General features: G+C 53.3%; 1 protein-coding gene across 1 annotated transcript; it reads right to left on the reverse strand.

The window, feature by feature from the left end:
• Positions 1-596: 596 nt before the first annotated feature.
• On the reverse strand, positions 597-21,798 carry ITGA10 (integrin subunit alpha 10). Its single transcript, XM_056819314.1, has 29 exons — positions 20,369-21,798; positions 19,874-19,983; positions 19,596-19,687; positions 19,264-19,378; positions 18,855-18,982; positions 18,612-18,760; positions 14,215-14,365; positions 13,849-14,014; positions 13,396-13,469; positions 12,998-13,136; positions 11,946-12,100; positions 10,491-10,634; positions 10,179-10,379; positions 9,586-9,716; positions 9,298-9,464; positions 9,068-9,210; positions 8,804-8,917; positions 8,627-8,712; positions 7,767-7,908; positions 7,399-7,491; positions 6,930-7,006; positions 6,752-6,841; positions 6,352-6,436; positions 6,083-6,196; positions 4,681-4,761; positions 4,455-4,568; positions 2,711-2,806; positions 2,453-2,566; positions 597-2,072 (listed from the first exon to the last, which is right to left on the reverse strand). The coding sequence occupies exons 1-29, from the start codon at positions 20,743-20,745 to the stop codon at positions 2,010-2,012; spliced, it is 3,711 nt and encodes a 1,236-aa protein (XP_056675292.1). The 5' UTR covers positions 20,746-21,798; the 3' UTR covers positions 597-2,009.
• Positions 21,799-22,311: the final 513 nt, after the last annotated feature.

Below are 22,311 nucleotides of genomic sequence, written 5' to 3' on the forward strand. Positions count from 1 at the left end.
TATCCCCAGCTCTTGGCTCAGAGACAGGGAGACGTCAAGCGCTTAACAGACGTTTCTTGGTCATTTGCCACCCGAGTGAAGAGCTAGGATTCAGGGGTCTGAGTGGCAAATTTCCTAACAATGAGGAATTCCTAACCCGAACTTCTCACCATCTGATCTCCAAGGCTCAGCCTCAGAGTCCCTTTTTTCGGCTTGGTGCTTGCAGAAAGAAGGTCCTTCTTCCTTGAGCCATCGCTGAATGGTTTGTCTCCAGAAGGCTGCTCTAAAAATGCAGCTCTATGACATGGCGGAGGGAGACGTGGAAGGGGGCTCCTGGTAGAGGGAACCCTCTAGCCTTCCGGCACCAGCACAAACAGGGATCAGATCGGCTGTTGGCTGGGAAGAAATGGAAAGGAAGCCCACTGCCAGGGGCAGGGAAAGGGGACAGACCTGCCTCCTGGCATTCGGCTAGCTCAAGGAGATTACCGGCTGGTCCGTTGCTCATCTACTTTGTGAATGCATTTTTCTAGGGCTTGTCTTGGCTGCCAGAGTCCACCACTGGGGTCACACGCCAGCGCACACACACTCCCCCCTCCCACAGATTATGCCAAAGAATGTGAACTGAACACAACTTTATTTGCTTCCATCAAATGAAGCCCAGACACCGAGAAGGACGGGTAGCCCAGATCAGGTGGAGAAGCAGAACTACTGACCAAGGGGATGGTCCTCTCTGCGCTATGGCGGATGGTCAGAGGAAGCTGGAGGGCAGACCCCCAGGAGTCCTGCCGCCCCTCCAGGAGACCCTTTGGGGCTGCCGACATCTTCTATCTTCCCTTCAATTTCTAAATGGGGTGGGAGTGGGTGAAGGAGGTGGAGCCACACGGAGACCCATTTAGGGGGTCTCCGGAGTTACCCTGTGGCTTGCTTGTGGGAGGAAACACGCCGAGGAGGATTCGGGGGATGAAAGACGAGTTTGGGGATCTCTGGAGGAGCTCGGAGAATGCGAGCAGGCTCCCTGGAGCAGAGGCGCTGAGGCACAGTGGGGCCTGGAGGCTGGGTAGCCTGGGAGCCCTGGAAACCTTTCCCAAGGAGAAAACTAGGCTGCACAAACAACACGCCCAGAGCGAGTGAGGGCTTGCTTCCAGGTGACTTCACTCCACCCACTTCTGCTTCTCCCTGGGGGTTCAGACCCCACCGCTCCATCCAGGGGTGCTCCCTGCCCTCTAGCATGGGCCCAAGGAGCCATTCCTCGATGGCCCCGTAAGGGAGGCAGGGAGGTGATGTGGGTGCACGGCCTCCCCCAGGCGGCCTGGCGATCCCAGAGACAGCCACGCGGAGGCTCCTGGCCCCCAGAAAGCAGAGGCAAGCCAGGCAGAGGGGCAGCACCTGAGGGCCTGGAGGCTGGCTCGGGTTTCGGGGGTGCCAAGCGGCCGGTCTAAAGGCTCCTCTGTTCCTCGGCTCGCACAGAATGTCTCCTGTGGCTTCCCCTCCCTCCTTTCTTCCTGTTGACTCTCCCCACCCCGCTCTCTGAATCACCGACTCCACAGGAAAGCAGCAGATGTTGACTTTGCTTCAGGAAGCCCACGTCAGCTCCCTCCTGTGGGCTGTCCGGTAGGAGGGCAGGAGGCGAGGGGTGGAGACCAGGAGGAGGCCAAGCTCCAAGGCTTCCAAAGGGGGAGAGGAAGAGGGCGGGAGGTCTCAGCCTGGCCAGAGGGCTGGCCACAAGCCTCTTCTCTCCAGGGAACCTCCTGGGAATGGGGTGGCCCAACAAAGGCCTTGGTGCAGGCCCCAGAGCAGGCTCGCCAGAGAGGCGGATGGGCTGGGAGGCTGAAGGGTGGCCTGGGTTATTCTTGGCTGAGGCTGGGCCTCGTCTTCACAGAAGCCTCCCAAAGGCACAGGAGTCAGCCTGGGCTAGAGTCTGGAGGAGAGGGCCGGGGCCTCCCTTTGTCCCAGCCAGCCCCTTTCCCCCTGCCGCTCTCCAAGTCTCAGGGACCCCCATAGAAGAGGCACACGTGGGCCTTCCGCCAGCCTCATTGATCCACTTTCTCATCTCCATCTTCTTCAGGCGCTTTCTTTCGGGCAAAGAATCCAAGCTAAAGGGAGAGAAATGAGGAGCCTTTCTGCCCCAAAGCCTTCCTTTTCCCACAGCCCTGCAGAAGCACAGGAAGCTTTCCTTGCCCGAGGGAAGATACCACATGGGCATCTGTTCTTGAGGCTACCCATTAAGCCCTGGGCCCTAGAGAGGCAGCCTGGCACCTACCATGCAATGGGATGAATCTGGCATCTAAGAACCTGCGTTCAAATCCTGTTTCTGCCACCTGGGTGAACCTGGGCTGTCCCTTAACTTCTGTGGGCCTCCATTTCCTCCCCTCTAAGGGAAGGGAGTTGCACAAGATGGCCTCCGAGGCCTGTCGGAGCTCTAAACAGGTGATATAGTCCTCCCCGCCTCCATCCCCTGTGGAACAGTCCTCACCTTCCAGAGGCAGAAAACAATGAGGGCCAACAGCAAGAGCCCTCCTAGGACACTGCCAACAAGGATCCACAAGGAGACAGGAACATGGCGGGCCTGGATTATCTCTAGGAGGCTCTGGGGAAAGAGCATCGCTTTGAATCCCGGCCCACCTTCCACCCCCAGGAGCCAGATCCAGCCATAGGGGAACCGGCACATGGGGTCATGCCGGCTCCCCCGGCCAAGGTCCGGCCATGCCCAGTTCAGTTTTCAGAGACCCACCTCACTTCCCTGGGCGGCCTCTGTCAGCTGCAGGACACTGCCCTCCTCCACCCCAAGTTTAAAGCTGCTGACCACAGTGACCGATTTGAACTTGGCCTGCGGGGACAGGAAGTGGGAAAAAAACGTTCATGAGGATCCTGTCTGTGGTCTGCTGGCCAGAGGTGGGGCCTGGGGCTCCCTGGGAGGTCAAGGACTGGCCTAGAGGCCGGGATCTGCTGGATCCTCCGATATCAGAATGAAGAGGAGGAGGACAGGAGAAACGGGGCATGGGACAGTCTGGCCGATTCACCTCCAATCCTGATACAAAAATGATATCCTCCCCCTCGTTTCCCTACTCAAGACCAAGGATGGCGTCCTCTGGCGTCTTATCCTCTTTCTAGATTCCTGAGCTCAGCAGTCAATTTCTCTTGCCCTGTCCTTACACACACACACACACATACACACACACATACACTCACAACACACATGTCTAGACTGGCAGAGTCCTGGCTCTCCCACGTATGTGACTGCCTTGAGTGACTTCCCTTGGACAGACTGACCTTCAGGGCTTTCGTTGACGTCCTACCTTCCCAACATCCCTCTTTCCGCAGCCCAGATCACCCAGTTTAGCACCTAAAGTTTCACAGTTTTGTCTTCCCAACTAGACACTGTGAACCTCTTTGGGGACAGACGAGACCCAACATGGGACTGTTTTCCTATCTACTAAACGGCCTGCCTGGGGTGTTGGGCTTAGCATGGAGAGGCCTGGGTGGGAATCCTGCCCACTGTTTGATTCTGAACTCGAGTTTCCTCCTCTGGAAAATGGGGACAGCTCTACATCTAGAATTTCTCTTATAGGATGATGAGAATCCAAGGAAAAATTAAAAAGCATTTTAAACCTGAAGGCGCTCTGTAAATGTCAGCCACTATTATGATTAGAACAGTAAGCAGGAGGGGCACCGGGGGCTCCATGGACAGAGAGCCAGGTCTAGAGGCTGGAAAACTTGGGCTCTTCTCTGGCTTCGGGCCCGTCCCTGCTGTGTGGCCCTGGGTAGGCCATGTCACCTGATGGCCTGGCCCTGGCTGCTCTTCTGTCAGAATAGTAAAGGGCTCAACAATGGTTCTGCCATTCCAAAAGGCAGTTTGGAAATAAGGTCCCTCCTCAGAGACTGGGATTATCTACCAACCCATTTATAACAGCCTCTTGGTCGTGGCAAAGAATGAGAAAAGAAGACAAGGCCGCACATGCTGTGACAGGTGGGCATAAGGAGATGTTCATTTCCTGTAAAGGTAAGTGACTGTGAAGAGAGCAGAGGTGAGGAAGACACAGAAAGGCCGCAAAGCGGAGTCAGAGCAACCAGCAAGACATCCCTGATGCCCAAGAGGCAAGCGGGAAGCATGAGACAAAAGCTCAAAAGAGATGGGAGAGGGGTGGAGAGGGGGTTTCTTTTGTTCAAATGGGTTTCTTTGGTTTTTATTCTTTGTTCAAAGGGGCAGGTCTCTGGGGAAAGGAAGGTGATCTAGAAACAGGAGAGGTGGGATGAGGCTGGAGAGGCCCCCAGGGAGGAAGGCCCTTCTTCCACGAAGCGTTAACTGACCAGTCAGTGGATGTAAAAGGCAAAGCTTGAACTCTGGTTTCAAGGCCAGCTGGCAAGATAGCACTAAAAATGGAGAAACAGCATAAGAGGCAAGAAAAGTCAGCAGAGAGAAGGAGCCTCGTAAGAAGGGAGACAGGACATGGGGAAGGCAGCTCTCACTGGCTTACCCTTCGGAAGAACTCATCGTGGATGAGCCTCAGGAATTGCACAGAGATCTCGGTCCCCCGGGGCAGGTGTCCGAGGTGGCACCGCACTGCCTGGCGCCAGGTGTTACTGCCATTCTGCCAGGCAGAAGGGGTTGGTCAGCACCCTTCAGGCAAGCCTTCCTTCCTCCTCCCCCCATCCCAGGCCCCGGCCCCAGGGCTCCCCAGCCTGCTCGCCAGGGGCTCCTACCAGCTGGCTGGTGTGCCGCAGGTCCTCCGAGTGCATTGGCGCCGTCGAGGGCTCCGTCAGGTTCTGCACAGTGCAGCTGGCCTGGGAGAGGCAGGGGTGTGGAGGGAGAGGGGTCACTCAGACCAGGCAATGGCAGAGGACCTGGTGAGGGATTTTAGGCCAAACAGATCTGAATCACGCCCTGGTGCCACCCTGTCTTCCCCCCAGAGGAGCCTTTCAGCATCCCCCAGGGCCCAGGAAACCTCGCATGGAAGCCATGCAATCTGACTCCCTTGTTTTACAGATAGAGAAACTGAGGCCCACAGAGGGGAAGGATTCTTGGAAGGCTCTACAGGGACAGGCAGCTCCAGCTCCAAAGCCAAACCTCTTTCTACTATTCCAGGCTGCCTCCTTGGCCTAGAAAGGGTCTGGTCTTGGTCTGCTCCAGACAACCCCTAATCCCCTCATTAAAGTCACCCATTTCCTTCAAAGTTCACTTGTTTTTTCTGACAAGTTTAAGTGTCAACTTCAGCACACACGGGTGATAGTAGGACTTGGGGTTTGTGACCAGGATAGAGAAATCCTGGAGAGCAGGGCCCCCCAGGAACTAAGGACAGAGCAGGGACCCCCAGGAACTAAGGTCAGAGCAGGGCCCCCCAGGAACTAAGGACAGAGCAGGGACCCCCAGGAACTAAGGACAGAGCAGGGACCCCCAGGAACTAAGGACAGAGCAGGGGTGCCCCAGGAACTAAGGACAGAGCAGGGACCCCCAGGAACTAAGGACAGAGCAGGGGTGCCCCAGGAACTAAGGACAGAGCAGGGACCCCCAGGAACTAAGGACAGAGCAGGGACCCCCAGGAACTAAGGACAGAGCAGGGGTGCCCCAGGAACTAAGGTCAGAGCAGGGCCCCCCAGGAACTAAGGACAGAGCAGGGACCCCCAGGAACTAAGGTCAGAGCAGGGCCCCCCAGGAACTAAGGACAGAGCAGGGGCCCCCAGGAACTAAGGACAGAGCAGGGGTGCCCCAGGAACTAAGGACAGAGCAGGGGCCCCCAGGAACTAAGGACAGAGCAGGGGCCTCCAGGAACTAAGGACAGAGCAGGGGCCCCCAGGAACTAAGGACAGAGCAGGGGTGCCCCAGGAACTAAGGACAGAGCAGGGGCCCCCAGGAACTAAGGACAGAGCAGGGGCCTCCAGGAACTAAGGACAGAGCAGGGGCCCCCAGGAACTAAGGACAGAGCAGGGGCTCCTAGGAACTAAGGACAGAGCAGGGGCCCCCAGGAACTAAGGACAGAGCAGGGGTGCCCCAGGAACTAAGGACAGAGTGGGGACCCCAGGAACTAAGGACTAAGAGATAACAGAGGCAAGAGAAGCCCCGGGATTCAAGGAAGAGGCAGTCCGGATGCATCAAACTCAAACTCACATTGTAGGTGATAATCTGGGACAAGGACAGGAAGTAGCTACCCCCATGGGCCATGGCAGGGAAGAAGGCAGAAACCACGAGGCCAGGGAGGGAATAGCAGCCAAGGTTCTGTACCTGGTGGGGGAAATGGGACAGAGTGAGGTTGGGGAAGGGGGAGCTGCCTACTCTACCCCTGGCCACGATTTACCAGGAAAGAGAATTCTCACTCCTGACCCTCCCTCCCTGCCCAGGCCTCCGCCCCCCTTCCCTGGCACCCTCCAGTCTCTCACCCTGAGGGTGGTTTTGAACTCGGGGCCAGGACTCTCGGGGAGGACCCCGTATGGGTGAACCTCGTATCGGTGCAGCGTGGACTCGCTGCAGGGCCACAGACACGGGGAGCAGATCAGGAAGCACGAGGGGTCGAGTGGGACACAGACAAAGGGAGCAGACGGTCAGCACAGAGACACTGAATCATGGGAGGCCAGGACAGAGACACAGAGACGGGGAACGGGCGAGAAACACTCAGAGAAACGGGGGGCGCACGACAGAAGGGGAGCCGTGGCCGTGCCCCCCCACCCGGGGACCTCTGGCCAAGCTGGCTTTGAGTTTTCTAACAAGCAGAGTATGGATGGGTGCCAGGGCCGGGGGTGGGGGTGGGGGCCCTGGGGGGCAGGTGGGGGGCAGCCATACCTGGAGACCAGGAGCTCGGGCTCGTAGCGGAGGTAGGCAGCGGCCTGGGCCACGTTATCGTGCAGGGTCTCGTCGGGCTCCAGGCTGTCGCTGCAGAGTCGAGGGGACAAGCACCCGCTCTAGCGGCCTCCCAGACCCCCCCCCTTCCTTCTGCCCGCCGTGGCCCCCAGAAGCTCACCTGGACGCAGCCAGCCTCACCAGGGCTTGGCCCAGGATAGCCGAGCAGCTGAACTCGAACTCCAGGGCGAGGGTCACCTGGGTCGGGGGAGAGGCACGAGTGATGGGTCACCCTAGTCTACCTCTCACCTCACGCCTGCTAGCCCGAAGATCCCCCTGCACGAGGGTTCTGAGCCTGGCGAAGCCCTTCTCAGAACCATCTTTTTCTTTGGGGGCAGCTGCATGGCTCCGGGGAGAGACGCTTCCTAGCGGAGGGGGAGATCCTGGGCAAGTCACGTCGACTCCGCTTGCCTCCGCCGTAAAGTGGGGGCAGCAAAAGCCGCCCCTCCCAGGGGACTGTCAGACTCGAAGGGGATGCGGGATGGACCGGCGCAGACCTGTCTGCTTGGCCCACAGAAGATGCTCTGAAGGCTCTCCAGGCCCTTCTCTTCCCCCAAGTCCAGGGGCCTCCTCTCAGCCCTCAGACTCACCCTGGCCCCCGTCTGGAAAACCGGGTGCCCCACGCTGCAGAGCTGACCGTGGGAGGACGTCGCTGCACACTCCACCTTCACGGCGGCGTCCTTCTGGGGACACAAAATCCGGGTGTCAAGGAACAGGCACAGCTCAACCCTAACGCCCTCTTCTTCTCCCGCCCCTGCCCCCCGGGACACCCCAAAGTGCGCCGTCTCTTTTTTCCTTACCTCCCCCCAACTATTCCCCTTCTCGTCCCCCAGGGAGCAGGGGGAGGGCCGGGGCGCCCTCCTGAAGGGCAGCTGGACCGGCCGAATGGCGATTCCACGTCCCCGGCCATCCCCCTGCTCCTCGGCCTCTTCCTCCCCTCAGCCCCGTCCCAGAGCACCTGAGGGGTGAGGCTAGTCAGGTGGAGGCTTTTGGAGAAACTGAGGCTCAAGTTCGTGTGGTAGGCATTTTCCTTTGTGTTCTCGAGCGCCGCTGACACGAGCACCTTCCGCCGCCCTCCTCGAACCACAAAGGGCTTTTTCCTGAAGGCAGAGGGGGAGAGCTGGTCAAGGAGCCCACAGAGCCCCCGGCTCACTTCACTGCATCTCCCTTTACGGACAGAGAAACTCAGGAGGCTCACACGCTCCCCAACGACTGGTTGCTGGTCGTCCCCACCACGGCCGTCCCCCGACCAGGCGTCCTCCCCAATGTGGTATCTCCGGGAAGAGCAAGCTCTGCTCCCGCGTCTGACCCCCAGATCCGAGCACGGAGCCTGGCCCGGAGGAGGCGTCCAAGAACGAGGCCCCATGGAGTGGCACGGGCCCTTATTTTGCCTGGCCTCTGTTTCCTCCTCTGTAAAAGGGGGCAGTCATAGTCCCTTCCTCCCCAGATGGCGAGGAGAAATATATCTACCTATGTACATTTTATATATTATATATACACGCACAAATCTCTCTTTTTTAAACCCTTACTTTCCATCTTGGAATCATACTGTGTACTGGCTCCGAGGCAGGAGAGAGGTAAGGGCTAGGCCGTGGGGGTGAAGTGACTTGTACAGGGTCACACAGCTGGGAAGTGTCTGAGGCCAGCTTGGACCCCAGGAGCTCGTGTCTCTAGGCCCTGCTCCCACCTTGGGAATCTTAAAGTGCCATATAATGGCGGTGACTGTCATCAGGGGTGTGCTGATGGGCTCGCCCCTCCCCCAGCTCCACTCTACCCCACTTCTCCCTCCTCCCCGTGGCACGCTTGCTTGTTTCGCACCTGGAGCCCTTGATGTCCATGTCCACCCGCAGTACCAGGTCGGTATGGCATTCGTTATCAGGGCCGCAGTCCTTTGAGAAGGGGACCTGGGGAGGGGACAGAGCAGCATCCTGGGTCAGGGGCTTCTGGCCCCACAAGGGGAGGCCCAGGGCAGGGAGGCGCCGGGGGGCGACTCACCAGCTTTCGAAGGGAAGTCGGGGCGTCCTGGGCCAGCACAGGCCCTGGCTTTGTGCTGTTGTCCAGCTCGAAGGTGACGGCGAGGGCCACCGGCCGGAGGTAGTCGGACGCATCCTGAGGGTCAGTAAAACGGGTCGAGGGTCTCCTCCCGGACCTCCCACCTTGTCCTCCCCATCCGCCTCCTAAGGTCTGAGCCTTTTGAAGCTCTCCAAGGATGCTTCCCCCAGAGGCTGGCCATGGCCTGGCCCCGGCCCAGCTCCTCACCAGCACGTGGAAGTGCAGCTGCTGACACGTGACGTTCCCCACGCTGACGCCGAGCCGCCGCGCCGGCAGCCTCTGGCCAAAGCCGTCGAACGCCGCCCGGGCCCCGGCTGTCCGTTCGTCCAGCGAGGCGGAGAATCGGATATCTAGAGAAGGCAGTCGGGGAGAGAGGGTGAGGGCCAGGGGCCTGGCCAGGGGCTCCGGACACACTCCCCAGCCCAGAGGTCACTCACAGAAGCGGCGATTCCAGCGCCCCGGGGTTTGGGAGGTCACTCGGAAGCAGAGGTCGGCGGTCAGGCAGGCGGCCTCCTGGCCGTGTCGGCGGCAGTCCCGCTGGACGACACTGATGGCCGGAGGGGTCACGGCCAGGGACGGAGCCAGCCGGACGATGGGTCGGGAGCTGGGGCAGAGGGAAGACCCCAGAGAGAGATACCGGTGAGCAGCGCGTGCGGCTGCTTCCTGCCAACCCCGAGACCACTCGTCTGCCCTGAGAACGTGCCCCGTGAGCTGCGGCCCCACACCTGAGCAGCACGGCGGCCCCCTGCGCCCCCACGGCCACGTCCACCAGCTCGTCCCCGTCCAGGTCCAGTCGTCCATCCACGCTGCGACCAAAGTAGCTGAGCGGCTGAGACATGGAGGCAGCTGAAATGCGCTGAGAGGAGACCAGAGAGAAGAAGCTGGGCAAGGACGGGCGGGTGCCATCTCCGGGGCAACATCCCCCCCCAGCATCCTCCCTCCCGTTAAACACCTCTAGGAAGGGGGGTCACGAGAGCATCCCCCACGCCTTTCAGAGTGTCACTCCCAGGCCTCACCACTATCTCCACCCCCTCCTCGCCCTCCGCCAGCTCCTGCGGTCAGGGGGGCCCAGTATGGAGAAGGCAGAGCCAGACAATCTCACGGCAATGATATGCTTGCAGGGATCTGAATGGAGGGTGTGGACGAGGAGAGGTCTAGACCTCCATCTAGCTTGACCTAGCTGCGTGGCCTTGGTTGAGTCACACAATGAGAAGATTGGACTCAGCGATCCCCAAATGTTCCTGAGTGGCGTTCCTGAGTATTTCTGCCACGCACTCCCCAGCTCTTCCTGACACAGTGTTCCTCTGGATCCCCTCACCTGCGCAGGACGGGGCCGGATGCCCCCCTGGCTCCCATGATAGAGGTAGAGAGCTCCTCGGTGTCCATCTTCTAGGGGCGCCCCCACAGCCACATCTGCAAAGCCGTCCTGGTTTAGGTCAGGCAGGGCACCCATCGCAAAGCCAAAACGGGAATCCTGGGGTGGCTCTGGCTGTAGTGTCCTCCAGAAGCTCAGCATGGACTAGGAGGAAAAGATGACCTAAATGTCCCAGCACCTCATTCATGTCTCCTCTCTGCCCCCTGCAAGCAGAATTCATTCTCTGCCTGTCCAGGAGGGCCTCACCCTACTTACCTGGCCCACCAGGTAGACATATACTCGTCCAGTCTCTCGGTTCTGAGGTCCCAGGTACATAGGGGCAGCCACGAGCAGAATGTCTGTCACCCCATCACCATCCGTGTCCAAGGGGCAGAGTTCACTGCCAAAGTAGGAGCCAATCTGGGATATGGGGAAGGGTAGCAGTGACCACAAGGGAAAGGAGTGTCCCAGGAAAACCCCCAGGAGAGGGAGAGAACACGAGGTTCTCAATCCCCAAAAGGGCTTCAGGCCTGTGGCTGAATGCTGGGAGCCATCAGGCCATGATGCCTTGACAGAGTCATGGGTGGTAGCTAAGGAGGCCACAGAGTGGCCCTTGGCAAGATGTGATTGCCCACTCAGTCCCCCTTACATGACCTCTCTCATCAATATCCTTTACCTATGGAATTGACATGATTACTATTCCCCCTAGTCTCAGAAGGAATAATGCAAGAGCAAAATACCTGTACCCTAATTCTCTAAAATATCACCAAAAGATCATACTCTCAAACCCAATCCCGAAAGACTATCATGGGTTAACTTTTACTTAGGTACATAATTCCCAATAAAACTGTAGCTACAAGCCAAGCCCAGAACTTTCTCACTCACAGAAACTTATTCTCATGAAGCAAGCACACAAATCAATCATAAAGGCCCATACAAAACGTACAGGTACATTAAGCTTCAATATGCCTCAGTGACTTGACTTCACAAACCAGTAACTTGCCAGTGGGAAACTCCCTAGTAAACCCTGAGAAATGACCAGTCTAATATTAAATCTGAATTGTGTTCCCAGTACCCCTCAACCTCAATGATATGATTGTTGAATTGTCTTTTAAGAACTGTTGATTAATTATTCCATTTTATTAAAAGCAATAAGTAAATTTCCTTGATTGTTTGTAAGCTCAAAACTCCTCACAGGGTAGTGAGAAAATTAAGCCACCTGTGATGAAATCACTTATCTTGTGTGGAACCTTTATGCTGTCTGTAATCACAATATAAGACTATAGAATGTTAATCAAGTGACTTGTTAAAAATTAATATATCACTTTTCCAATTATCTCCATTTAGACATGTGTGTTAGGTAATGTATCTGTGTGCCAAGAAAATGGGTATAAAAATAAAAACCAAGCCTGGGGATGGTGGGGCAGCTATCACATGCAAAGCAGTCCCATGGTGGTAATGATTAAGCTATCTTCTGTTTGTTATTTTTTTTTGACTGATCATTCACCACCTGTCCGGAACCCCTAGAGTCACGAGTGAGGCTGAACCTTGCTGGTGACAGCTGAAGACCTTCCCTCCCAACTTGACGGACCTCATCCCCAGCAGATTTCATCATTACTGAATGGTAAAGTGACTCTTGTGCCTCATCCTTACTGAATGGTAAAGTGACTCTTATGCCTCCCTCACACTCCTCATTCTTCTGGCTCTTTCAGCCTCCTCCTACTTCCATACCTGCTCCCCCTGAAGGCTCTGGGCAACGTTCATAGTCCCATCTTTCCTGAGCTGGAAAGCGATGACTTTTCCACGATGTTTAAAACGAGGGGCTCCTGAGAGAAACAAGCGTCGTCCACCCAGGAGGCTCAGGGAGGAAACCGAGTAACCTAGAAGTGTGGTGATGAGGGTAAAGAAAAGAGAAGAAGACAGGGAGAGATTACAGAGTCACGGGACCTGGAGACACTGGGGAATCTATAGAGGAGAAGATGATTTTTAATCATTTAAGGAGAGAATTCAAAAGGCAAATTGAGGGGTCTCTTAAGAGGCATATCCTAGGAGGTAATCTGTCTAATACTCTTAAAACTCAATTTTATTTTCAGTTCCAAACTCTTTTCCTTTTTCTCTCCTCCCCTTCTCCCATGCTAAGAAGGGAAGAAAAACAAAACTCATTACAGATACAAATCATGCAAGGCCATACAAAATAAATTCCTATATTAGTCATGTGGAAGAAAGGAAGGAAGGAAGGAAGGAAGGAAGGAAGGAAGGAAGGAAGGAAGGAAGGAAGGAAGGAAGGAAGGAAGGAAGGAAGGAAGGAAGGAAGGAAGGGAGGGAGGAAGGAAGGAAGGAAGAAAGGCAGGCAGGCAAGAAGGAAGGAAGGAAGGAAGGAAGGAAGGAAGGGAGGGAGGGAGGGAGGGAGGAAGGAAGGGAGGGAGGGAGGGAGGAAGGGAGGCAGGTCATACAAAATAAATTCCTATATTAGTCATGTGGAAGGAAGAGAGAAGAGAAGAGAAGAGAAGAGAAGAGAAGAGAAGAGAAGAGAAGAGAAGAGAAGAGAAGAGAAGAGAAGAGAAGAGAAGAGAAGAGAAGAGAAGAGAAGAGAAGAGAAGAGAAGAGAAGAGAAGAGAAGAGAAGAGAAGAGAAGAGAAGAGAAGAGAAGAGAAGAGAAGAGAAGAGAAGAGAAGAGAAGAGAAGAGAAGAGAAGAGAAGAGAAGAGAAGAGAAGAGAAGAGAAGAATCTGCCCTTGGAGTCCATTGCTCTCTATCTGAGGAGCCATCTAACACTCACCAGATAAGCAGCATGATTCTGCAGAGCAGTAGGGAATTCATCCTCCAGGGCAGTCCGGGGGGGAAAGAGACGGTGGCCCTCCTTTAGCCACAGCACTGAGCCTCCCCAGTCATAGGCCCCCACCATTCCAAAGAGGATCCCATCCTGTGGGAATGGGGAAATATTGAGGAGTCATAGGTTTCACTGAGGAGGCAAAGGGATTCACAGGAAGACATTTATCTCTAAGGGGGAAGGGGAAGCTATGGGGTCCTGGGGAGTTATTACAAAGAAAAGTTCACCTAGGAAGGATAAGGTCATTGAGAGCAGGTTCTGGAAGTCAGTTAGATAGAAAGAGACTCGGTGAGGTTAGTGGGGCTGAGGGCGCCTGGGTGTAGGGCTGCAACAGCAACAGAGAATATCCGACCTTTAGCTGATGAGTAGAGAAGCCAATCTGAGACATCTCTAGTCCAAAGGAGCTTTCATTCTCCCCATGGGAACCTGGGGCAAGAAGAGCATCAGGAGAATGAAGTGAGACCGAGACAGGATGCAGCCCAGGATGTTAATGCAGACCAGTCTTGTAATACTCTCAATCCCAGTCTCCTCTGACCCCAATATCAACTCTCATTACACTCATCTTTTTCAATGCCTTAAAGTTAAAGAAGTCGGCTCAGCATTTGGGAACTTCCTAATTCGAGACGTCCAGAAATGGAATGGATGACTCCTTCACCAGGGAGTGAATTCCCCTTCATGGTAGAGGTTTTCAAAGAGGGGCTGTACAGGGATGTTGGGGATGAGTCTCAGGTTTCAGAGGTGGAACCAGAGGATCTCAGAGGAAGGTATCTCTCAGCCTTTCAGATTCTCAGATTCCCGGTCCTACCCTCCAGTCCAAAGATCCGGTCCCCCAGGGCATCCACAATGTCAGTCAGTGCAGCCTCGTCAGTGACATTGAAGAAGAATCTCTCATCTGGATCACTAGCAATGGTCCTGATTTCCCGAAGGAAGGAGCTGGGATCACGCTGCCTTCGGATGTAGTGACCCAGGACCTGGGTAAGGGTACAGATCGAGGAGCCGGAGCTGTAATAGGGTGGGGGCTTGGGGCCAGTGCAGGGAGGGCAAAGCCTGTGTTTGCAGTGATGAGAGGCAGTTACTAGTAGCTACCAGTGTTCCCTTTTCCCCAGGTCCTCATACCTTAATATATTTTCCATCCCCCAACACCTCCATCACTACCACCACCATTTCTTACCGCAATTCCATATCGGGTCACTCTGCCAGCCTCACAGGCCTTGAGTGCTGCTGGAAGCTCCTCCCCATCATGCGATTCCCCATCTGTGACAACTACTAGCAACCGGGCAGCCTCTGGCCGGCCCCCTTGGGAAGGACTGAATCCTTCTGTGCTGGGATAGGAGGGAAGTTAAAGAAGAGATAAGACACTGGAGTCTTCTCTCCCTCTCTCCCCCTCCTCTGTCCCTCTCCCTCTCTCTCCCCCTCCTCTCCCTCCTCTGTCTCTCTCTCCCTCTTTCTCTCTTCCCCTCCTCCCTCTCTCTTTCCCTCTTTGTCTCTACCCCTCCTCTCTCTCTCCCTTTCTCTTTCCCCCTCCTCTCTCTGTCTCCCTCTTTCTCTCTCCCCCTCCTCTCTCTCCTTCTTTGCTCTCTCTCTCTCCCTCTTTGTCTCTCCCCCTCTTCTCTCTCTCCCTCTTTCTCTTTCCCCTGCCTTTCTGTCTCTCCTTCTCTCTCTCTCCCTTTTTCTCTCTCCCCCTCCTCTCTCTCCTTCTTTGCCTCTCCCCCTCCTCTCTCTCTCCCTCTTTGTCTCTTCCCCTCTTCTCTCTCTCTCTTTTTCTCTCTCCCCCTCCTTTCTCTCTCTCTCCTTCTTTGCCTCTCCCCCTCCTCTCTCTCTCCCTCTTTGTCTCTTCCCCTCTTCTCTCTCTCTCTGTCTCACTCTCTCCCCCCCACCTCTCTCTGTCTCTCTCCCTCTCTCTCTCTCTCTCTCTCTCTCTCTCTCTCTCTCTCTCTCTCTCTCTTTCTCTCTCCCCCTCCTCTCTCTGTCTCTCTCAAAGAAAATAAGAAAATAAGACTCAGTCTCTACCTTCAAGGGAGCTACAATCTAGCTGAGGATACAGGAGCTGTACCATGGTTCAGTCTTCCTTCCTCCTCACCTGTCATACCCAATTGGTTAACCAAGCTCCATATATTTTCCCTTACCTGTATTCTCCAATCCACTCCTCCCTACTTTCTATTCACACCATCCCATCCTACAACAGATCCTCATGCCTTCCCACCTCTACTCTTTCCTACCTCATCAGATCAATAATCTTTATACACAAGATTGGTCATGTCAACACACCCCAAAGATTTCGCTGGCACCCTAATGGCTGCCAAAGAAGGCCTATTCTAACCCCCAGTAATTGTTTGCTAGTCCACTGCACAGATTGAGAAGTACTGAATAATCAGTGGCAAGAGTTATTCTCCTTACTCTGCCTATAGGCTGCTTTAGATTCTGGTGACTGGTTGAAGAGAGTTAAGTCAGAAATGTGGGTGATGGACACATTTAATGGCAGCTCTGTTCTTTGTTTACCCACAGGGTCCCACATGAGCTAATGGCCACTTGTGTGGGAGGAGGAGCCCCTGGGCGCAGAGGAACTGACCGATAAATGTTTTAGAGTCCATTCAAGGCCAGGAGAGCAGGCTGCCATCTCCATAAGCGCAGGCCCGATAATTTTACAAAGCAGCAATGGGATAAATCAAACTGTCTCCTACCTCCTTTGCCCCCTCAACTAACTACAATGCTAAAAGATTTCAAAGTGAAGATCTAAGAGCAGAAATAACAGATAACAACTTGCTTCTCTATCAATGACTAACCTAAAATCCCTGGGAAATAAGGAAAATCACTGAAATATTATTGGTACGAATCAGAAATGAGATTTTAATAGAGAAAATCCAAAGTCATACCTAGTGCTGCCCACCCATGAGTTGAGTTAACAATAGAGGAACCTGAAAACTTTTAGTACTCTGTCTTCGGTCTTCCTTGGTTGGCTATAAAGAATATCCTTTACTAATCTTATTGAGATATGTAAGTTTTGTGCATAAGTTCTCTTTTTTTCCGTTCTTAACAAGTATGCTGATTTATGACACAAATTGTACATTTACAATGGTGAGGAGGGCCTGGGGAGAGGGAGAGGATTTGAACTTAAAAAAAAAAAGAATGTTAAAAATAAACATTTTTTTTAAAAAATCATCCATGCTGCTAAATGTGGGAAGTAAAATAGTCAGAACTTGATCAATTTTGCTTTTTGTTTTAATAAAAATCTTAGCAATAATATCCTATCTAGTTGGGTTCAAATTTCTTTAGTCTAGCATTTTAAGTTCTCCATGATGGGGTTCTACCCTTACCAATTCAGCCCAATCATATACTACTTCCCTCCGCATCCCTAGAACACGCCGTGTACCTTTCTATCTCAACGCTATTGCTTGGGTTATTTCCTATATCTGGAATGTGTCCCCTACTCTGGATTCTCTTCTCTTTCAATATTCTTTCTTTTTTTTTTTTAAACCCTTACCTTCCATCTTGGAGTCAATACTGTGTATTGGTTCCAAGGCAGAAGAGTGGTAAGGGCTAGGCAATGGGGGTCAAGTGACTTGCCCAGGGTCACACAGCTGGGAAGTATCTGAGGCCAGATTTGAACCTAGGACCTCCGGTGTCTAGGCCTGGCTCTCAATCCACTGAGCTACCCAGCTGCCCTCTCAATATTCTTTTTCATAACCCTGAATAAGGGCTTTTTCAGATTGACTGGGTGGTGATTTTATCATCTCCATTAGGTTCAATAACCATTTCTAGACAGAAGATTCTCAAATTTACAGATGGTATCCTAGATGAAGGGGCCTTAAAGGTCATTTTACAGATGAGGAAGTTGAGGTTGGAGTGACTCATCCAGATTAAATGTTCAAAGTGAGATTCAAACCCTGGTCTTTCTGATTGCAAATGAGGAACTCTCTCCACTGTGCTGTATGTAATCCTAATAATATCTCTCCTAAACTGAAGTCCCACGTCATCAACTACCTGCTGGGCATTTCTACCTCAGTGTTACTTGAGCATCTTAAACTCAAGGCAGAATAATCTTTCTAAGACACAGACCTGACTAGGCACGTCATTCCCCTGCTCAGAAACCTGTTGTTTCAAAGTTAAAAGAAAAATTCTGAGTTTAGCATTCAAAGTCCTCCACAGTCTGGTTCCAACCTACCTTTCCAGTCTTCTATCACATTATTTGCCTTCAAGTATTCTACATTCTAGCCAAACTGAACTAGTCGTTCTTGAATTCAGCATGACATCTCCAAGCATTGTGTGTTCTCAACAAGCTAGAATGTGTCTGGAATGAACCACTCCCTCTTCAGATCTGTCTTTCGGATTCTTTACTTCCCATTCAAGGCTCAGCTCAGGTGTTTGTGAATTTCCCAGTGTAGACTTTTGCTCCTTAAATATTGCCTTTGTCTGATTTCTCCTTTGTCCAATTCTCTCCTTGTCACAAACTATTCTTTTTATTCTTATCTGTGCATGTGTTGTATCCCCCCCCAATAGAACTCTTTGGAAATATTTCATTTTTGTCTTTGTATCTTTAGCACCCAGCACAGTGCCTGACTCATAGTTGGCTTAAACTCTCTTTGTTGAATTGGGTTTTCCTTGACAAAGGAAACAGAAATAAAATGGGATTTAGGAAATTCTGCATTTTCTCTGTCATCCTCCCAAAGTCTGGATCTGTGCTTTTCGGGTTGTCCCTGTCTCTAACACATTTTTTAAGTCTTTCTAGTTATGAGTCTCAGTTGAAGGATCTGGTCCTATTCAGACTGAACACCTGGGAGGATAAGACTTCCATATTCAACTATTTGAAGGGACAGCAAGAGGGAAGATATAGGATTGATTTTAGGGAAGAAAAGGATCTTAGAAGTGATCTCTGAAAACCTCTTGTTTCTCAGAGTCCAGAGAATTGAGGTGACTTCCCCAAAGTCACACAACTAGTAAGTAGCTAAGCCAAGATCTGAAACCAGGTCCTTTGCCTTCCCAACCGACGTTCTTTCCTCTAGGGAGCCTTAGACTTACTCTGCATGGCCCCAGCAGGGCTAACTAAAGTAAACAGACAGAAGTTTAACAGAAGGTGAACTTCATCTCAATATAAGGCTAGTCTGCCCAACGCGGAGAGCCTTTAAAAAATGGGAAGGACTGTCTTGTAAGGTACAAAGCTTCCCATCCCTGGAAATATTCAATCAGAGAGAACGGACAACCACTTGTCAGTGATATCATGTGGGGATGTATGTTTTAGGAGGAATTCAGAGTAGATGACTCCTAAGGTCCCTTTCAAATTTATAATTATTGTGGAAGAATCAAATGAAGTAAATTTGTTGGGCTAGAGAAATATGGAGAAAAACTGACACATGAAATAGAAACTGAGGGGAATTATGGGGAAAGAATTATTACAACTCCAAATTTACATTCCACTTGCTTCTATTCCCTCCCCACACTCACTCCCCTATCAAAAAGCATCAAAGGGGGGGGAGTGTCTGTTGTCTCCCAGCATCTCTCTCTACTTCGTTCTTATTTCCTGTCCCCCAGGTCCTCCCATTCCCTCCCTCCATCACCCCTGCCCCACCTCACCAAGCCACCATTATTGCCTGCGCAGTGTGGGTTTCTCGTCCTTCCCTCCGGCTCAGGTTCCTTGCAGCCCTCACGACCTCTTCCTTGGTCCGGAAGTCCCCAAGTGACCATTCGTGGACAGCAGTTTCCCCATACTGAACCAGCCCAACCTGGGGAGGGTCAGCTTTGAGGATGCCTCTCCTGGCTGCACTTGCCCAGGCACAAATTTCTGACTCCCCCTGGCACTGGGACTGCTCTCCTCACCTGAATCTGTTCAGGGTCTATGAACAGCCTCCCCACCAGTCTGCGCAGGAACGTCTGAACCTCAGTCCAGGGGTAGATGCTGTTGGAACCATCCAGGACAATGACCACATCCATGTATGTAGGGCAGCCTAGATTTTTGAAGCAGGGAACAGTGAGGCTAAAGGATATCAGGGCGAGCAGAGGGGCAGTGAAAAGAACCCTGGTGGGCATGAATCCAAGCTCTGCTTTGTAGTAACCAGGTGACTTTGGGCAAGTCCCATTTCCTGATGTGGAAAATGGGTTAATAATAACCCCTTCTTTTAAGTGCTCTTTTGTGGATCAAATTAGACATAAGTGAAGGGCTTGACACAGAGCCTGGCACATAGTGGGTACTTTCTCTTCCCTCCCCCATCCTCTTCCCCTGGCTCACGCTGGGCAGTAGGAGCTAAGCTTCCCCGGGGCCGGAAGGAGGCATCCACTTGGGCACAGATCCCAGAGCTGAACACTGAGGTACCACAGGCACGAGACCACAGCGGAGCACAGGCCTGGGGAAGGAGAAACAGGGTGGAAATGTCATTCCAAGATCCCAGGCTAGCATTCCACTCCCCATTCTCAAGGCCCAGCTAGAAGTTACAGGCAGCCCTTGTTCCTCCAGGGTCTCTCGTTTGGGCCTTCCCTACTTCCTACACTATTAACTTCCTGCCCCTCTCCTCAACAGACCCCCATAGCCTCCCCAGCTCATTCACGGCCATGATCCCTCACCATGAACCCGCCATCCGCATCTGTTTTCAGCAGCGACATCCCAAGATGCATGTTCACAGCCCGACTTGATGAGTTTCCTAGTGGATAGTCACCTGGAGACAGTAATGAAGTTGGGGAACATGGGTTTGTGGGACATGAATTCATGAGGGAAGGAGTATTTAGGGAATCCCAGGACAAGATAATCGAGGCTTAAATGGGGGGGGGTGGGAGAGGAACAGGAGGCTAGGGAAACAAGGGGCCCAGATAGAAGAGGGGGAAAGGGAGAGGCATCTCCTTACCCAGGTGGCCCTTGGCACATGAGGCATTAGGCCGTTCCTCCACAGGGCAGAGATACACATCTCCTCTCCTGTCCCCTGAAGGTCCATCCCAAGGGGCACCCACCAACATCCTATGGAACAGGGGTGACGAGAACAGGAGCATGGGGAAAGAGACACTGAAGGGAGCACCCCATGCTAGAGCCCTCAGTTGGTGACCATCCCAGGAAATCAGTTCAGCAATTTGTATTCCTCCCTTCAAACAAGACCCCACATAAGCACCCCAATCCCTTCTGAAAGTAATGAAATGAAAAATTCAAAAAATTGACAATTAAATGGGAATGACTTTATTATTGATGGTTCATGTGGGATAATCTGGCCTAACTGAAGTTATATCCTCGTTTCCCCACTGGCTTCCCTTTTATTGGCACCACCACAATCCTAACCCCTTTTGCTCCCTTCTTGTTTGGGGTTCCTTTCACCATCACAGCCCCCCACGTCATCCGAGGCTTCCCTCACCATCGACGTCCTCCCCCCACATGCTGCAAGACACTGTATCCAAACTCAGCCTCTGGTGGTCCTGGAAATAGTCGGGGATGACTAGCGTCCAAGTTGAAGGGGGAGCAGAGACCTGGGAGAGGGAGGGTAGAAGGGAGGGAGGCAGGATCAGTCACCAGGTCAAGGGCTGAAGTGGTTGGCCGAGGGAAGAAACCGCACCCTGGCCGTGTTGGCCCAAGCCTGTCCATCCCTCTCCTGAATGTGGGGTTCTGAAATGAAGTTTCCATCCGTGTGTGTGGTGGCCCAAGGGTATCTTCTACCTTGTGTTTCTCTCCAGATGTCCTGTTCATCCTGCCTCTGGCCCTGAGCCACAATGACATACCCAGCTGTGTCTTCATTCCCGCCCCCGAAATCGCTTTCACAGAATCAATCAGAAGAGTCAGATTACTCACCCCCACTTCTCCTCCCTCCCCTCACCCAACCTGGGCAGCTTTAACAAGGACAGGGGGCTGGGAGCTTCGGCAGTGCCAGAAAAAGCCCCCGTCGTAGACCGGAGCCTAAAGGGACCATGAAAGGACAGAGGGCTATCTGTCTCTCTCCATCATTCAGTGTTAGTGTGTCTTATGCGTGCGCACACAGATTCCTGTGTCTTAGGTCTCAGCCCCGGAAACCTCAGTGGCAATTACCCGGGTGGGGCAGCCTGCCCACACACAAATTTCTCTCTCCCCACCGCAGGGGTCCCAGAGCCTGCCACCCTTCTGCCTTCCCAGTAAATCAACATCCCACCCCCTAACGAGGATGCCGTCCACTCTCTGAATAAGTTGGTCCCCTCCTGGGGACCCCACATAGGTATCCTGGCCAGTCCCTGCATTCCTATCCCAACCTCTCTCCAGGCTCAGAGATGGTATTTTGGGAAACAGATTACAGGGGAAAGCCAAGATCCCCTCAAACCAAGGCTGAGCCACCTCTGCCTTTTAGGGTTCCCTCCCTACTTCCCAGACCATCCCCCCCACTCTCTCCTGAACAAACGCCTGTTGGAACAAAAGAATGTCTTGACATCTTTCATTCTAGACATCAGGAAGTCAGTAGGTGGGATGGAAACTGCATGTGGCCCACTGGTCATTCTCAGGATGCTAGTGCTGTGGCTCTGAGGGTGAGGAGCCACGCGGGGGTGGCCAAGGGGGCACAGGAGCACTCTGGGCATGCTAACTGCCTAGCCCTGCCCTACTTCCCAAGTCTGACCACCAGATCCAGGCAATTGGGCAAAGGCTCTCACCAGCACCCTAGAAAATCTCCCCCAGTATCAACTTGTGAGGAGGGAGTAATTCCCGGCCACAGCCACAGACTCAGTGGCTCTTCTCAGAGTCCCGTCCACAGGGCTCCCATCAATGGGCTGTCCCCTGACACTTTTAGCCCCAAGGTCCCAGCCCCAAGCCCTCCCACATTCCTCCCTTCCCACCAAATGGGTAACCTCCCTCACCTGCCAGGAGCAACAGGGGTAGGGTGAGGGGCAGCTCCATTCCTGGCTGTTCTTCTGGGTCTGAGGAGTTCTCTGTGCTCCTGTCTCGCAGTGTTTCTCTACTTGCCCTCCTGTCCCGCCCCCCTCCCATTGGCAGCTAAAAATAAAGTCAGACTGGCCAGGAGGAGGGATGCTGGGGAAGTTGGAGGGAACTCCACGCCAAAGCCAGGGGCTGGCGGGGCGGGCTTCTCGCCCTCCCCTGCTGCCCCCTGGCGGCCTCCCAGGGAAGGCCCAGCAGATGCATCTGCTCACCTCTCCCATCCTTTGGGTCATTTGGTTTGTTTCCTGAGAAGGGGTATTTGGGATTCCCTGAGAGTACCAACAGAGACAGACAAAACAGGACTTATTCTGTCGCAAGCTGTGGCTGTAGGTGAATAAACTGGAGTGTTTTTGAAGCGAGTGTTTTGTATAGCTCACGGGGAGGTCAGTTCTCACACAATGCTTG

The sequence above is a fragment of the Monodelphis domestica genome, chromosome 2, assembly GCF_027887165.1.
Source record: "Monodelphis domestica isolate mMonDom1 chromosome 2, mMonDom1.pri, whole genome shotgun sequence".
NCBI classification, from domain to species: Eukaryota; Metazoa; Chordata; class Mammalia; order Didelphimorphia; family Didelphidae; genus Monodelphis; species Monodelphis domestica.

Bases quoted from the DNA above. Each gene is read 5' to 3' on its own strand.
- ITGA10 (XM_056819314.1), bottom strand. From the start codon at position 20,745: ATGAAGACACAGCTGGGTATGTCATTGTGGCTCAGGGCCAGAGGCAGG. The intron at 10,635-11,945 runs GTATGGAAGTAG...CCCATATCCCAG, and splicing joins AGAGCCTTCAGGGGGAGCAG to ATTGGCTCCTACTTTGGCAG. The intron at 9,465-9,585 runs GTGTGGGGCCGC...CCTCTGCCCCAG, and splicing joins GGGGCCGCCGTGCTGCTCAG to CTCCCGACCCATCGTCCGGC.